Raw genomic sequence first — 18,359 nt, forward strand, 5'->3', positions numbered from 1 at the left:
CACATCTCATACATCCAGTTCGCTGATTAACCCTTGTACCACGTCTACTGGATCCGCGCCTGATTTGGTCAACATCCAAGTTTTCCTCTCAGATAAGCTGCTGTTCTATGACTGTCTTTTTTTCGAGACACACTGTTGTGTGGGCATATATCCATGCTTTACGTGGCTATCTTATAAGCTTTCAACCGTAAAAATTTATCTAATAATTTTAAATTCTTTCTGTTCCTACAGGTTTTTTGCAGATTTGAAAGGATCAACTGTAGAAATATCAATAAAAAAAGGAGAAAATATAGATGGTGGTTTATTGAAAGTTATAAGAAAGGGAAACAGATTAGATGTTATACAAACATAATTAATCGTAATAATTTTACTATAAGATCTGTAATAATGTGGTAATTAATCTGTTATGTTTCCAAGATCGGTAATAATTCTATCAGATTTGTAATAATGATAAGATCTGTAACAATGCTAAAATTCCTGATAATTGCATTGAAGATCGGTAATATTGTAAAGATGTGTTATAATTCAGAGGTCTATGGTTAACAAAGTTATAAGCATAAAATTATTATTAAGGAAAATGTAATAAGGTATACCGAGTATGATAAAATACAGTAATGAAAGTACTTGGTCAGAAAGGAAAGTTTTTGAAAATATTTTATTTAATAACTTATGTTTATGAATTAATTATGGTGCATGATAAATTTCTTTTATTCTGGACTACTATCTTACAAATATTAATCAAACTATATAATGTGCTCTAATAATTGTATTAAATTAAATTATGTGTTGGTACATGTATCTAGTCACACACACACACACACACACACACACATTTATAAATATATATAATTAATAATGATATATGCATTTATATTGATATTATATTAGCTTTATATGTTTAGTTGATTATATTATAGCAGAGAATTTAAAAGAGTTTTAACTATTTATACATTTGTCTTTAATTTAAGATTGTTATTTTCATACACCCATGTATATATTGTCGTCACCCCTTGTGGACCGTCTAGAAATTTAAAATTTATGCAGTGTTATGTTAGGGAGACAAAGAATCTTATTGATTTTCAACAATTTCTGTTAATTACAGTGGGAGTTATTGCCCTTGACCAATTTGAGAAATCTTGTTGATGCTCAAGTTATCTGACTAATACAGTGTTATGTACATGACACAAGGAAGTTTCTTTATATTTAAAGTTTTCTGATAATTACTGTCAGGGTTATCACCCTTGATCAACTTGTACATTTATGGTTATGATTAAACTGAAAAATCTTGTGGATGTTCTAAGGTAGGGTGGTCTTCGAAGAAAGCAGGGAACTATTAAAATGAGTTCGACCGTCCATCTGTCTGTCTGTCTGTCTGTCCGTCCGTCTGTCTGTCCGTCACCCTTTTTGGGACACAATAACTCTCTTTCTAATTGAGCTAGAATGTTCAAACTTGGTGTAGGTGTTTATTAGGTCAATTCCTTGATGGAGTTCGAAGATGAGTATTTTCTGCTTAGGCTAAGCAGAGATAAGCAATTTGATTGATTAATGCTTTGGGACACTATAACTTTCGTTCTAATGAAGTGAGAGTGATGAAACTTGGTATATAGTTTCATTACATCAATACCTTGACTAATTTTGATAATAAGCATTTTCTGCTCAGGGTAAGCAGAGTGATAAGCAATTTGATTGGCCGAGACTTTGGAACACAATAACTCTCTTTCTAATTGAGCTAGAATGTTCAAACTTGGTGTAGGTGTTTATGAGGTCAATGCCTTGATGGAGTTCGAAGATGAGCATTTTCTGCTTAGGGTAAGCAGAGATAAGCAATTTGATTGGTTGATCCTTTGGGACACGATAACTTTAGTTCTAATTAAGTGAGAGTGATAAAACTTGGTGTATAGTTTCATTATATCAATACCTTGACTAAGTTCGATAATGAGCATTTTCTGCTTAGGGCAAGCAGAGTGATAAGCAATTTGATTGGTCGAGACTTTGGAACACAATCACTTTCATTCTAATTGAGTTAGAATATTCACACTTGGCGTAGGCGTCTATTAGGTGAATGTCTTGATGGAGTTCGAAGATGAGAATTTTCTGCTTAAGGTAAGCAGAGATAAGCAATTTGATTAGTTGATGCTTTGGGACATGATAACTTTAGTTCTAATTAAGTGAGAGTGAGGACACTTATTGTATAGCTTTATTACATCAATACCTTGACTAAGTTCGATAATGAACATTTTTTGCTGAGAGTAAGCAAAGTGATAAGCAATTTGATTGATTGAGCACAATAGCTCTCCTTATAATTGAGGAGAATGTTCAAACTTGGTGTAGGCGTTCATTAGGTAAATGCCTTGATGGAGTTCGATGATGAACATTGTCTGCTTACGGTAAGCAGAGATAAGCAATCTGATTGGTTGATGCTTTGGGGCACGATAACTTTGGTTATAATGAAGAGAGAGCGATGAAACTCTTAATATAGATTCATTTTATCATTACCATGACTAAGTTTGATGGTGAGAATTTTCTGCTTAGGCTAAGGAGCGATAAGCAATTTGATTGATCTAGACTTAGGAACATAACAACTCTTTAAACTTGATGTAGATGTTCATTAGGTGAATGTCTTGACTGAGTTCAATGATTAACATTTCGAGCTGAAGCTATAAAGCAGAGCTAATCGATTTCATTTGTCGATGCTTTGGGACAAGATAATCTTGATTCTATCTGATAGAGAGTGATGAAACTTAGTGTATGGTTTATTGCTTGATACTTTTGAAATAAATAAATGTGCGATTAATTAATATGTGTCATCTATTTATTTTGGGATTTCGGCAGGGGACATCAGCCTCACTGTTGGCTTGTTATAAAAAAACGTAGAAATATATATTAAGATTCAAGGTTCTTTCTTTTCTTGTATCTCTTTGCTGGGATTGACAGGTGTTTCCACATATTGGTAAAAATTTCAACACTGTCCTACGGACAATATTGTGCCAACATATGAAACTAAAATAAAAATGTCACATACTGTTTATATGTAACATTCAACAAATTGCCTTTTTTTAGTCCACTTTGCCATGTTTTGTTTTTTTCTCTGAAAAATTGCAAGAAAATGTTCCAAAGATTTTGCGAATTAACTTACTACTGATTTGTCATTATATTATAACATGTTATTAGGGTTGGGTATATATGAACTTTTTCCTGTGACATGTGGTTTCTATGGCCATTTTGTACGCTGAACACAAATCCGTCTGAATTTTTGACCTAGGATGACCTTTGACCCTGGAAAATTAAATTTATTGAAAATGGCAGTCAAATTTCATGTTTTTGGTCAAATATATAAACATACCGTCAAATACCTAGATATAAAGGTTCTATAGGTAGGAAAGAATGTAAAACAACATTTCAGAACAGAATCCGTGGGATTTCGTCGATTGTGAACAAACTACTGAATAATTGTTATTAAAAACTTGCCTATGTGTTTGAAATGACCTCCGGTTGAATAAAATCCATTGCACAATTGAATATCCCAACGAAAAAAAAGTTCTCTCTTGAAAAGTCAATGTTTTTGCTTGCATTTTCGACTAAGTTCATCACAACATTGTACATGTCACGCGATGAGCTAAACCACCTTAATATGTTGAAGGGGGCAATGGTTGACAAATTTTGACAATCACGTGTGCTGCAATCACAACAACGCGCGACCTTTCCGATCGTTTGAGTTTGGGCAACAAAAATGGCAACTGAAGACAATAAAAGTAATTTGGAAACAATTGATTGTCAGTCTACTAAATTTTATACTCAATGAATATATCACCTATTAACGAATATTCGTAAATAATGTTTTTCACATCATCATCACCCCATAATTGTAAATACCCTGTATATTATTCATATTTTAATAAATTATATTAGGCCCTACATCCCTGTCAATTATATGCAACTCTGTGGCTAACATTTATAAATAAACAAACTTTATTTCATAATTTTAATTGATAATATTTCATAACGCGGGATCTAATCCCAATGCTGTGTGGTTATTAGTCCATTTTCAAAGTTTTATGATTACCACAAAAACTATGAAAAAAGGCCACCGCTTCTCAATAATTTTTATATTTAATTCTCGTTCCGACTGTTCACGTCAATAATATTCCTGATCAAATTACTTTTTTGGAGGTTTATTCGACAGATGCTGAAATCGAAACATTGTTGATAAGAACAGTTCAGGATGTCTAAACATCGTTTATCGTCTTTATAAAAATGTATTTAAAACAAAATATTATGAACAGTTTTTGCACAACGGAAATGATATTCGAAGAGAAATAGAAAGACATGGAACTATCTGCTGATAATTAAACCAATGTGCGGTATGATTTGTTGTTGATAATAATTTTTGGTATTTATAAAAAAAAATTAATAACATTATATACCTATTCAATGATTCAATGGCCTCGAGTATTAATTTTGCCGAGGCAAATGTAAAATACATCGGCATTTATGCATTTACCCCAGCTACAGCAAATTGCAGAGGTTAATTGACAGGACTGCTTAAGTTCATCAGAAAATATTAAAGGAATGTCGTTCTTTTTGTTCTGCACTAGGGTGACCACCTTTGCTTGATCATATTGCGGGACATTATCTTTTTAAAAAACAACTGAGGCAGAATGCATAACAATGTTGATGTATAGTTACTTCACTTTTCGACATAGCAACAATAGAAAATTAAACTATGAAATATTCACACAAGCTTGGTTTGTATTCGTATGTCATATGATATTTAGGCTACATAGCAACAATATAAATTCAAGTCATATAATATTTATATCAGCATGTTTTGTATTCGTATGCCAGCATCATCTTGCATTTAAAAAAAAAAACGAACACAATTTCTTTTATAGATGTAAAAATATCTTTCTTTCGTTTCAAACAAAATATATAAATTATTAATTTGTGCGACAGAACCATTTGAAAGGGTGTGTGTAAATATGTATCATGACATTGAATGAAATTTTTAAGTTACAATCAAATGACTGCCGAATTATCATCCATGTACATTGATCGTTTGTCGCTAAAATTAAATCATGCTGAAGGTAGTGAAATGTATTGAGATTTTATCGCTAATGTTTAATCATGCTGAATGTTGTGGAACTTATTGAGATTTTATAATAACTGAGTATAAAGGATGTTATGCTGGTTTAAGATACATTATTTAAGAGCTGGGGGTTGGATGGCCGAATGGTTAGCACGTGCGAGTATCATAAAGTCTGTCATTGAGTCAACTGGCATGGTTTCGATTCCCCGGTTGTACATGACAAGGAGTAGGGTTGCCTGTCCAACCTCGTCGGTTTCTCCTCCAGTTTCCTCCCACTGCTAAAGACCCCTATGCGGAAGCGAATGATTGAAATACAATTAAACCATGTGTTAGTCCCAATATGACCTAGTTTGTGTTGAGTTGATGTTAAACCCCATCTCTCTCTCTCTCTCTCTCTCTCATTTAAGAGCTAAATTTGCCTATTGCAGATCTTTCCTTTGACTTCAAATGTTTTATAAATAATTTATTTACATACCAGGCACATAATCAACTCTCTAGAACTTCAGATGGTTTTGATTTTCAACAGATTTATGATTTAATTTAAAATGACAATCGAGAGTACACTGTTCTGTAAACGACGATAACTACTCTCAGAATGAAGTAATTTGACTGACATTTTCAACATATTCCCTTTTCATTATCTATTTTTTAAAGATACAATATGTAAGATTTAGATAAAGAGCTGACCATTCTTGCTATAATAGCTCAAAAATAGATAATGTAAAACGAAAATATTGAAAATTTCATTCAAATTACTTTATTCTAAGCCAAGTTATCACTGTTTGTTGCTTTGACAAGATGTGTGCATTGTGGTAACCAGGGCACTGGTATATTCGAGACTAAGCATCGCTTTCCCATTTTAAAATTCTAATCTAGTTCAAATCTCGAGGATCCGATGTCATTAAGAGTTGATTATGGTCTTGTTTTGTTAATTAATGTCTAATTAATAGTTTATATAACATTTCAGCCCCAGAAAGACCTGCAATAGGCAGATTTACCCCTTGGTTTGTTTAAACTATTATTGCGAGAACTGTCAGTTCTTTATCTAAATCTTACGTAATGCATCTTTAACTTTCCCTGATTGATCACCATGTCATGCTATATTAATAAAACAAGATACCTTTACACAATCATCTGTTATACGTCAATAGATATATTTGAATTTTAATAATTCATAGATAACAAAGCGAAAGCGATTGTAATTGATACTTTATTAAACCAAGTATACATATCAAAATAAAGGAACAAGCAATTCGATACATCAGTTGTCTTCCAAAGGTTTTTTTTTTTATATATAAAATAGAAATGCATAGCCTTCGGTCACAGCAAATGCCCCAATAGTCAGCTGATGTTTTGGGTTTATGTGATTCACCATGTAACAAATACTAGTATTTATTTAATTTTATTGTAAGAGAGGGGGGGGGGGGAAAGGGTTAACACATGCACTTTAGATCATAAGTTCTATCATTGAGTCAAATGGCATGGTTTCGATTCACCGCTTGTACGTGACAAGGAATAGGGTCGCCAGATTGCCATCTAACCTCGTCCACTGGTTTCCTCCCAAAGCTAAAGCCCTCATGTGCAAGCGAATTATAGTTTGTGTCGAGTGGGCGTAAAATCCCATTTATCCTTTTTTTCTGTTCTCTCTCTCCCTCGATTGTCTTGACAATAATTGGCTTTGGAAGTTTATGCCATAGAAAAGGTCTAGCATAGGACAAAGCACGTTTTCCAAGTTGTAAGTTAACATTTGGAGATTTTAGAAGATGTATTGTCTGAGAAAGTTTTTTAAAATATAATATGTGAATTAATTATATTCATTTAATTTTATTTTCTTTGAGTATGGTGACGGTCGTGGTGTTGTCGGTTGCGCTGCTGATAGTGGTTGTAGTTGTAGTGCAAGAGGTGGGGTGTAAATGTTATATATTATTTATATTCGTTGATTTTTGTCTTGGTGGCGGGCAATATTTTCCATTTCTTATGTTTATTACATTAAAATATATATTTCTCTGAGTTAAACGTAATTGAAATGGTGTTTAACGTCCGACTGGGCTAATGAAGACAGGCATACGCCATATTGTGTCCTATGAGGGAATTTGTGCCAGGGACCGGTGCTACTGCCTACTCTTATATCGAATTCCAACTGCCAAGGATTCTTTTACACCTCATCTGATGAGTATACGTTGCCCAAGGCCCTCTGTCCTGCACCAGTGACAAGGGGGAACCACGCCGGTGGGTTTCGGTGGATTTCCAGAATGATGTACAGGGAAAGGTCATCATCTGCAAGTTGGTACCAAAAGACCTTCTAAAGGAATTTTGTGGTGGGTCTTTCAGTATTTTGACTAGACTAATACTAAAATAGACTATCACGAGAAATAATCCCACCCAACTCTCTAACCAAATAATTAATACAGGACGGAAACAAAATAACGGACTACGGGCATATTTATGTTTGTAAATGCCCAAACTCAGAGCTGGGTCTGAGAGCAATAGCTTATTCATACACAAAATTTGAATTGTCGTGAAAGAGCCAAACACCCTTACGATAGATAAGCCTTGCTGAGACCCCCTTATACGAAATGATCTGTCTCGATAAATGACGTATTTAGCTTCTATTTTTATACGCCCACATTGAAATGTCGTCGTATATTGTCGTCGCCCCTGTCCGTCTGTTGGTCCGACCGGCGTCCACAAGCTCTAGAGGCTAAAGTTAATATCTGATTGACTTTAAATTTATATACAGTGTTTAAGGCCATGAGACAAAGAAGCCTATTGATTTTCAGCGATTTCCGATAATTACTGCCAGAGTTATGGTCTTTGATCACTTCAAAAAATCTTGTGGACGCTCTAGAGGCTAAAGTTAATATCCGATTGACTTTAAATTTATACACAGTGTTTAAGGTCATGAGACGAAGAAGCCTATTGATTTTCAGCTATTTCTGATAATTACTGCCAGAGTTATGGCCCTTGATCACTTTGAAAAATCTTGTGGACGCTCTAGAGGCTAATCCGATTGACTTTAAATTTATACACAATGTTTAAGGTCATGAGACGAAGAAGAGGCTAATCCGATTGACTTTAAATTTATACACAGTGTTTAAGGTCATGAGACGAAGAAGACTATTGATTTTCAAAGATTTCCGATAATTACTCCCAAAGTCATGGCCCTTGATCACTTCAAAAAATCTTGTGGACGCTCTAGAGGTCAAAGTTAATATCCGATTAACTTTAAATTTATACACAGTGTTTAAGGTCATGAGACGAAGAAGCCTATTGATTTTCAGCGATTTCCGATAATTACTGCCAGAGTTATGGCCCTTGATCACTTTGAAAAATCTTGTGGACGCTCTAGAGGCTAAAGTTATCATCCGATTGACTTCAGATTGATACACAGACACAGAATTTAAGATCTTGAGACGAACAAGTATATTGATTTTCAGTGAATTTTTATGACTTGAACTGCTAAATCCATGATATTAAAAGTTTTGTATACTAAATGTTAGCATGGAGCAGAACTTTATAAAAACCAAACAAATTCTAATGGTTTTCTGAAAATTACTTCACGAGTTGTTACTCTTAATCAGATTTTAGTGTATTATAAATGTTTCATTACCGAAAAAAGTAAAAATATGTGACAACACTTGTTGACTGCCTGGGTGATTTAGCTGCTGTGGGCGTATGTTTCGTTGCCTGGCAACCTATCTTTGTATTTTTCTATGTCCAACTTTTTGAGAAGTTCAATTTTACAAGAGAGGACTTTTTAATTCTCTGGAATATTTAGTTGTACAATAGATTTTATTTAGCCGGAGGTAATTTCAAACACACGGGTAAGTTTATAATAACCAAAGTCAAGTAGTTTGTTCATAATCGAAGAAATCTGTTTAAAATTTACGATGGTTCAGACAGTAGGATAACTTTTGACACTTGAAAATTCAATCTATTCTAATAATGGCGACCAAATTTCATGTTTTTTTCAAGTTTTTGGTCAAATATATCCTAAACGTACTGTGTAATACCTCTACATATCGGTTTTAGAGGCAGGAAAGCACGAAAATGTCCGAACAACTGGGAAGCATCTAAGCTTTCAAACTATCAAAAACTGCGAAAAATCATGAAAAAAAATCTCATAGATTCGACTTTCAAGTCCTTGAGTGAAGAGGAGCAGCAAGAGAGGTGTAAGTAGGCCCATAAGTCGGACGCTACAGTGGCAGCAAGAAAACTGGCTACTCTGAAATGTTCTAAATGGTTAGTCTTAGCGAAAAAGACGCAATTCACAGAGAAAAAGAATACATGATTACTTCCAACCATTGATCAGTGCAAAGAGCTTGGTGGACCACAAACATCTAACAGACTTCCACTTCTTGACAGTCTATCTGAAAAGGAATTACTACAGGAAATCGACTACCTGAGGCTTACAATTGCACCTGGTATTAGACTTAGACTTAGCTCCTTTAACATTGGTTCCTTTCGATAATGGCATGTATCGGACCATAACTTCATAACTATACAATACTCTGTTATATATTAATCTGTTAATGAGTCTATTTCCGCCAATGTTAAAGGAGCTAAGTCTCTAACTTAATATTTTCAATAATATTTTCAATTTTAAAAATTAAATTTGAATTAATATTGATGTTGTTACCTTGCTGTGAAACTAAAGGATCTTAATATCCAATATTTGAGACACAATTAACATTTTATAATCAGTACACGAGTTTGTAATTCCATGGTTTTGGGTATGGAAGACCAAACTAAATACATTTCGTCTTTATATTAAAATACAATTAAATTAAACAAAGATAAAATTTACAAATCTGACAAGTGTCTGATTGTACGAAAAATCACTTTTTTACCTTGAAGACACTCTTGAGGTCACAATTATGATCCAATTTAGATAAAATTTGAAATGTTTGTTTATAACCCAAAGATCTCGGTTCCTTTTGATATTCGCGCATATCCTGGATTAGGGCCCCTGATTGTATGAAAAATCATGTTTTTAGCTTGTGGTCCACCTAAAGGTCACAATTTTTATACGATTTAATTGATAGGTTGTGAGACAACGAAACATACGCCCACAGCAGCTAAGTTGTCTGGGCAGTCAACAAGAGTTGTCGCATATTTTTACTTTTGTCGGTAATGAAACCTTTATAATCCACTAAAATCTGATTAAGAGTAACAACTCATTAACTAATTATCAGAAAATCATTAGAATTTGTTTGGTTTCTAGTTCTGCCCATGCTAACGTTTAGCATACAAAACGTTTAATATCATGGATTTCGCTGTTCAAGCTATCAAAAATCGTTGAAAACTCTGTGTATCAATCTAAAGTCAATCGAATGAACACTTTGGCCTGTAGAGCATCCGCAAGATTTCTTGAAGTAATCAAGGGTCATAACTCTGTCAGTAATTGTCGACTCATGACCGTAAACACTGTGTATAAATTTTAAATTAATCCGATGATAACTTTGGTCTCTAGAGCATCCACAAGATTTTTCAAAGTGATCAAGGGCCATAACTCTGGCAGTAAGTATTGGAAATCGTTGAAAATCAATAGGATTCTTCGTCGCATGACCTTAAAGGTGTATCTTGCCTGGCAACCGCTGGTTAATCATTTGAGCAGAATTTCTTGAAGATATTTATCAATAAAGATTTGACTTGAGGGAGATGGTTGAGGACAAAATGAAAAAATGTACACTGTAATATTTATACCCAGTTATTCGCCTTGCTAAAACAGAGGGGTGTTATTGTCCAATCGACAGTGTCTAATTGAATAATCAAAACGCAAGATTAACCCTTAAGCATGTTACAATATTTAATAAACATCATGTTCTGTTTTATTGTGTTCAGCATTTTCTTGTGATTTAACATTCGATTTTATTAATAACTTAAAGCTGCTGATTAAGGGATTTTGAATCTCTTGCAAACTTCTTTATAGTGACTGAACATTGAATCTTTGAAAGGAATATCATTTAGGTTTTTGGTTCAGTATTTACAAAGACATTCAATATCATCTTTGCAGAGGGCATAGAGTGAAAACAGAAGGGGGAAAGCTTTAGTAGATCCATTTTTGAACTATAATTAGGTAGAAGAATAATATTGGATCTGTAACATAATTTAACCAAAACAAATGTATAATACATTAGAAGCATCCTTTTGTATTCATTTTTGTATCATAATGTAACTTGTTTATAAACAAATGTACCGGTAAGTATGTACTATTAATCTATCTATAAACGCTTTAAAATGCTTTTTATGCAAAAAAAAAATTTTGTTAGTTTTTTTTTTAGATCATTTCTATATATATGTATTTATATAATCATCAGATGATTAATAGATATAATCAAAATACACATAGTTATTTTGTCTTCTGTGTCTTCTCAGTACTGTAGATGACTTCGCATCTTAAACAATTTAGCATTTTCTTAACAATATTAACCAGATAAGGTTAAAACACCTATAATCTTTGTTTTAAAACAAAAAGGGTTTGATGGAGGCCAGTAGCTGACACCAAATAATATTATCAGAAGAAACATTTTGCTCCAGCATCAGGAATTTTAAAAGAACTTTGCTTTGTCTAATAGAAAATATATATTCTGAATAATAATATCCAGAGTTCATAGGTTCTAACTCTACGCAGTATTTTTATTAAGCATCACAATCATGGTGGATTATTTTACTGCGGAAGCTTATTCTTTAAACCATATTTGGATGTATGAAGTGGTTATGTCTCTTTAATTAGCCAATCGTTGAAATTTAAATAAACGATAACACATGGTTTATTATTTACTACACATGCAGACGCAATGATACTTTTTCCACACCCACATGGAAATGTGGTCGTATATTGCTGTCGCCCCCGTCTGTCGGTCCGTCTGTCCGTCCATCGTCCACAAATTCTTGTGAACATTCTACAGACTACATTTATCCTCTTATTGTTTTGAAATTGATATATGTTGTTTACATTAATGAGATGAAAAAGCCTATTTAATTTCAATAATTTCCGTTGATTTCTTCTTGAGTTATAACCCATGTTTCACTTTGTTGCACCTTGTGAACGCTCTAACAACAAAAGTTATCATCCAATCTGTATGAAATTTATATGCGTCATTTGAATTAGTGAACCGAAGAAGCCTAATGAATTTCAGCAATTTCCGTTAATTACATTAAGAGCCATTCCACGAGAAAACCATGCAATATCCGGCAGATGTTCGAAGGTGGGGGTTGGCGGATTAAATTCATACTCACAGGGTTTGGTCGACCCATCGAGCCTACTCCCCAGCCAAAATCGCTGATTTCAGAAATCAATCGTTTCCGAGATACAGGCCGATTACGTTTTTCGGCTGATTTTTGTCATTTTAGGCCACATTTTAGCTATTTTTGTCACACTACTACCGCTGTTGCATGACCCTGGCGAACTAGGTTTTGGTTGTTCGTGATAGTTGGGGTCTTACCCTATCACATTATCATGGTCACCCGGTTCAAGTTCATTTTCCATAGGTGTCAGGAGACTACACAAGATATGTGTCTTGAGATACCTGAAATGTACCCTATCTTCAGATCGCGATAACTCCACTGGAGCAGGATTTGTGATAAAAATTAAAATTAATTTATTTGGAGCTTGACCAGTTCTAACAACATAAGAAATAAAATCGTTGTCATTTAACTTGCAAAAGTATGAAAATTCGTGTCGAAAGTTACCAAAAACTTTAGTTTTGATTGGGATACATCTGCGGATTATTCAGGTACCCAATCGCCAATATTGTTATTCAAAGGGTCAATATATCAACTCCGGCTCCCCTTCAACCCGCATTGCCAAAATATTAATTCTCGGTGTGGTTTGGTATCCAGTCTACAAATCCAAGATGGCGTCTCCCAGTGAATATGGATTTTCGCAAATTCTCGATCTAGAATGTCGATCCTGATTATTTAAACATTTTTTTTTCTATGAAAAATGAGAAATTTCAATTCAAAATTTTGAAAAACAGTCGAGTTAGAGCAGATGAAAGTCGACAATTATGCAAAACAGACCCAATTTCCATGAAAATCGCCTATTTAGTCTTCACCGTGACCTTCAATCGCGAGGTCATCAGGGATACAATTTGAAGTTCACACATTGCTCTATTGACAAACCATATCTCATTCGAAAATATTGAAAAACAAATGAGTTAGAGTTGGGATTTCAAAAATTTTCTTGTCCGACATTTTACCGAAAATAAAGGGGTATAACTATTATCGTTATTTAAGCAGACGGATTCATACCACAATTAAAAATCACGTGTCAACAAAATATTCAAATTTGAAGTTCACACATTGCTCTATCGACAAACCATATCTCATTCGAAAATATTGAAAAACAAATGAGTTAGAGTTGGGATTTCAAAAATTTTCTTGTCCGACATTTTACCGAAAATAAAGGGGTATAACCCTTATCGTTATTTAAGCAGACGGATTCATACCACAATTAAAAATCACGTGTCAACAAAATATTCAAATCCGCACGTAATAAAAATAGGAACACCTCGCCATTTTTGTATGCCCACATTCTTGTATGGATGTATATTGCCGTCGCCCCTGTCCGCCCGTCCGTCAACAATTTGTTTATGGGCACTCTACAGGTCACAGTTTTTATCCATTTTCAACAAAACTTGAAATATAGGTTTATGTCCCTAAGAATTTGGCTCCTGTCGATATTTGTATGTATCGGACAGTACTTTCATGGACTAGGGCCCCTGAACTTACGAAAAATCACGTTTTTAGCTTGTGGACACTGCACATGGAGGTTACAATTTTTATCCGATTTTGATGAAACTTAAAAAGTACGTTTATAACCTAATGAACTCGCATATCGGATCTTAACTTCCTGGATTATGGCCCATGATTGTACAAAAAGTCGCGTTTTTAGCTTGTAGCCTCTCTAGAGGTCACAATTTTTTTTTTGATTTTTAAAAACGCTAATGATGGCGGAGTTTGAATTTCGTGAAAATCGGATCAAAACTGCCGGACAAAATGGCCGCTCCTCGTGGGCAAATAGTGTAAAAGTATGTAATTCCAAGGTTGTGGACACCCTCGAGGTCACAATTTATATCTGATTTTCATGAGACTTAAAATAATTATGTTTAGATCCCAAAGATCTCGGTCCCTGTCGATATTCGCGCATATCGGACCGTAACTTCGTGGAATATGACCCCCTGATTTTAAGAAAAATCATGTTTTTAGCTTGAAGTTCCTCTTGAGGTCACAATTTTTATCCGATTTTAAAAACCGTTTCAATATATCACCGCTACGCCCTAATGACAACTAAGTTTGAATTTCATGAAAAACGGAGCGAAACCACCGGACAAAATGGCCGCTCCTCATAAGCAAATAGTGTAAAAGTATGTAATTCCAAGATTGTGGACACTCCAGAAACACAATTTTTATCCGATTGTGATGAAACTTAAAATGTATGTTTATATCCCAAAGATCTCGGTTCCTTTCGATATTCGCGCATATCACATCGTAGCTTCCTGAATTATGATCCCTGAATATACAAAAAAACATGTTTGATCTTGTAGTCCCTCTTAATGTCACAATTTTTATATTATATACTTTTATATCCCAAAGATCTTGGTTCCTTTTGATATTGTCGCATGTCGGGCTGTAACATACTGGATGATGGCCCTGGTTGTACGAAAAATCACTTTTTATTTAGCTTGTTCTCTGTCCATCTTTTGCAAAATGTGGTTGTATCTTGCATGGCAACCGCTTATTCATATTTAATTCCCGTATGGTATTCAAATTTATGACAGTAATATTCCTACAAAATTACGTGTTTTCGTAATACGATAGGATGAAATTTGCCGATCCGCGCCTGTATCAATGAAATTCACGCCAGTAATATTCCCCCAAAATTACGAGTCTTTGTTTATACGTCAGCAAATGAAGAAAGGCGTCCGAAATAAGAATTATTTGTGGTGATGTCAAATCATTTTCGTAAAATGGTATTTTAAAATTACATTGATAGTTAAATTACTTGTGAAAGGCATACATAACTTCGGCGTATGGCGTACGTGACCGTTAACATATAACACATACAGTTTGTTTCGTAGTAAGCACTGCCTTACATAGTAAGCGATTTTCGTGCGATAATCGGGATCGCGAGAAAGTGCCACTGTAGATGGGAATTTATATATGGTGTCTTAAAAGAAGTAGTTTCATTACGGAAAATAAGTTAAAGGTTTAATAGCTAACAATAGACAGAGGTTTTGAAATTTATAATGACTGTCCATTGATTTAGGGTGTTATATACTATTACAATAATATGTGACATCAAGGACTAGTTTTTACATGCTGTCGGTTGATATCAATGGATTAAACTTTCCAGCAATGGAGAAACCACCGAGGTAATCACGTAGATAAGGTTCATACTCATTATTGGATTGATGAAAAGTCCGACAAAAGAGAAGCAATGACTTCTGTACAAGATTAGATTGGTGAATTTCCCGACAAAGTAATAAGTCAGTCAAGCAAGGCAGATTAAGCAGGTAAACAACGTAGGTCTATAGACGGTATAATACGATAAATACGCTGATCACGTAATTACCTAATCAATCCAGCCTATTATCAACAATTATCGGGATGAGTGGTAGTTTTACACTCAGTTTACTATATTAATTTTGAAATTCTGAATATTATTCATCATACCATGATGTCCGATTGGGCATATTCCTGGCCGGACATTTAGAAAATAGCGTAGGACATGTCCGGAATATACGGGCGAAATCCCAACACTTAAGAAACTGAAATTCGACACGAAAAGTGACGAATTTCGTAACTTTCGACACAAATTTTCATGCTGTTGAGGGTTAGTTGACAACGATTTTATTTTTTATGTTGTTAGAACAGGTCAAGCTGCAAATAAAACGATTTTCATTTTTATCGCAAACCCGGCCTGTTCCAGTGGAGTTATCGCAATTTGAAGAAAGAGTATAATTCAGGTGTCTGCAGACACTTATTTTGTGTAGTGCCATGACACCTACAGAAAGAGAGGTTGCATTGGGTGACCATTATAATATGGTAGGATGAGACCTGGACTATAATCACCAACCAAAACTTATTTCGCTATTGGTCGATTAACGGCTATAGTAATGCTACAAAAATGGTCGAAATTTGACCTGAAAATGATGAAAATCAGCCGAAAAACGTTATCGGGCTGCTGTATCTCAGAAACGGTTGATTTCTAAAATCGATGATTTTGGCTGGGGAGTAGGCTCGATGGGTCGACCAAACCCTGTAAATATGAACTCAATCGGCCGACCCCCACCTTCGAACCTTCTGCATGGTTTTCTCGTGGAATGGCTCTTCAGAGTTATGGCCCGTTTTTCACTTTGTTGAAACTTGTGAACGCTTTAATTACAAAAGTTATCATTTTATATGCATGAAATTTATCTGCATCATTTAAATTAGTAAAACAAAGAAGCCTATTGAATTTCAGCAATTTCCATTAATTACATCTAGAGTTATGGCCCTTGTTTCACTTTGTTGAATCTTGTGAACGATCTAATGACACAGTTATCATCCGATCTGTTTGAAATTAATATGCATCATTTAAATTAGTGAAATGAAGAAGCCTATTGAATTTCAGCAATTTCCATTAATTATGCCGTGAGCTATGGCCCTTGTTTCACTTTGTTGTACCATGTGAATGCTCTAACAACAAAATTTATTATCCGATCTGTATGAAAATTATATGCATCATTTAAATTATTAAAACAAAGAAGCCTATTGAATTTCAGCAATTTCCCTTAATTACATCTAGAGTTATGGCCCTTGTTTCACTTTGTTAAATCTTGTGAACTCTCTAATGACAACAGTTATCATCCTATCTTTTTGAAATTGATATGCATCATTTAAATTAGTGAAATTAAGAAGCCTATTGAATTTCAGCAATTTCCATTAATTACGCCATGAGTTATGGCCCTTGTTTCACTTTGTTGTACCATGTGAATGTTTTAACAACAAAATTTATTATCCGATCTGTATGAAATTTATATGCATCATTTAAATTAGTAAAACAAAGAAGCCTATTGAATTTCAGCAATTTCCATTAATTACATCTAGAGTTATGGCCCTTGTTTCACTTTGTTGAATCTTGTGAACGCTCTAATGACAACAGTTATCATCCGATCTATTTGAAATTGATATCCATCATTTGAATTAGTGAAACGAAGAATCCTATTGAATTTCAGCAATTTCCGTTAATTACACCGTGAGTTATAGCCCTTGTTTCACTTTGTTGTAACATGTGCTCTAACGACAAAAGTTATTATCCCATCTGTATGAAATTTATATGTATCGTTTAAATTAGTAAAACGACCAAGCCTATTGAGTTTCAGCAAATTTCTGTTAATTACATCTAGAGTTATGGCCCTTGTTTAACTTTGTTGAATCTTGTGAACGCTTGAACGACAAAAGTTATCACCTAATCTGTATGAAATGCATATGCATCATTTAAATTAGTGAAATGAAGAATCCTATTGAATGTCAGCAATTTCTGTCAATTACATCTAGAGTTATGGTCCTTGATTTACTTTGCTGAACTTTGTGAACGTTCGATCGACAAAAGTTATCCGATCTGTATGAAATTTATATGCATTATTTGAATTAGTAAAATGAAAAAGCCTGTCTTATTTCAACAATTTCTGTAGATTACTTCCAGAGTTACGGCCCTTTTTTTAGTTTTTAGAACCTTGTGAACCCTCAAACGACGAAAATTATAATGTCATCTGTATTAAATTCCCCTAATTACCTACAAAAGAATAAATATGTGACAACCCTTGTCGACTGCTCGGACAATTTAGCTGCTGTGGGCATATGTTTTGTTGCCTGGCAACCTATCTTTTGATTATTCAAATTGCAGTTATTTAGAAATTTAAATTTCTTTAAGGATCTTTCAGTAGTAACAAATTAACTTTTATGAATGATTATTATATTTTTTGTTAAAAAAAACCCAACTCATTAAAACAGTGAAATGTATTGATTCAAAATACCTGTCCTTGCCAGTTGGGGATGTATAGTACAACTGGCTACTATAGACTGGTTGAACAGAGCGACTTTCTGCCCAGATATTTAATATATGCATCTATCAGAGCGAACATTACAGTCCAAACCCATCCTTTCCTCTAGATATTTATTGTGTGCATCTAACAGTTGGATATATAGAGCCAAAACCTAGCCCCCCGGGCAGACATTTACTTTATTAGTTGACTTTTTGCTCAGATATTAAATGTATGAATCT

General features: G+C 34.2%; 1 protein-coding gene across 1 annotated transcript in view; it reads left to right on the forward strand.

Moving 5' to 3' along the window:
• Nucleotides 1–11,390, forward strand: part of LOC126820653 (unconventional myosin-Ib) — a 287,803-nt gene extending 276,413 nt beyond the window's left edge. The window contains exon 23 of the mRNA XM_050548748.2: nt 232–11,390. Coding sequence (XP_050404705.1) covers nt 232–352 — 121 coding nt within the window. The 3' untranslated portion in view covers nt 353–11,390. The remainder of the gene's footprint in view (nt 1–231) is intronic.
• The last annotated feature ends 6,969 nt before the right edge of the window (nt 11,391–18,359 follow it).

This window comes from Patella vulgata, chromosome 5 (genome assembly GCF_932274485.2).
Source record: "Patella vulgata chromosome 5, xgPatVulg1.2, whole genome shotgun sequence".
NCBI lineage: Eukaryota > Metazoa > Mollusca > Gastropoda > Patellidae > Patella > Patella vulgata.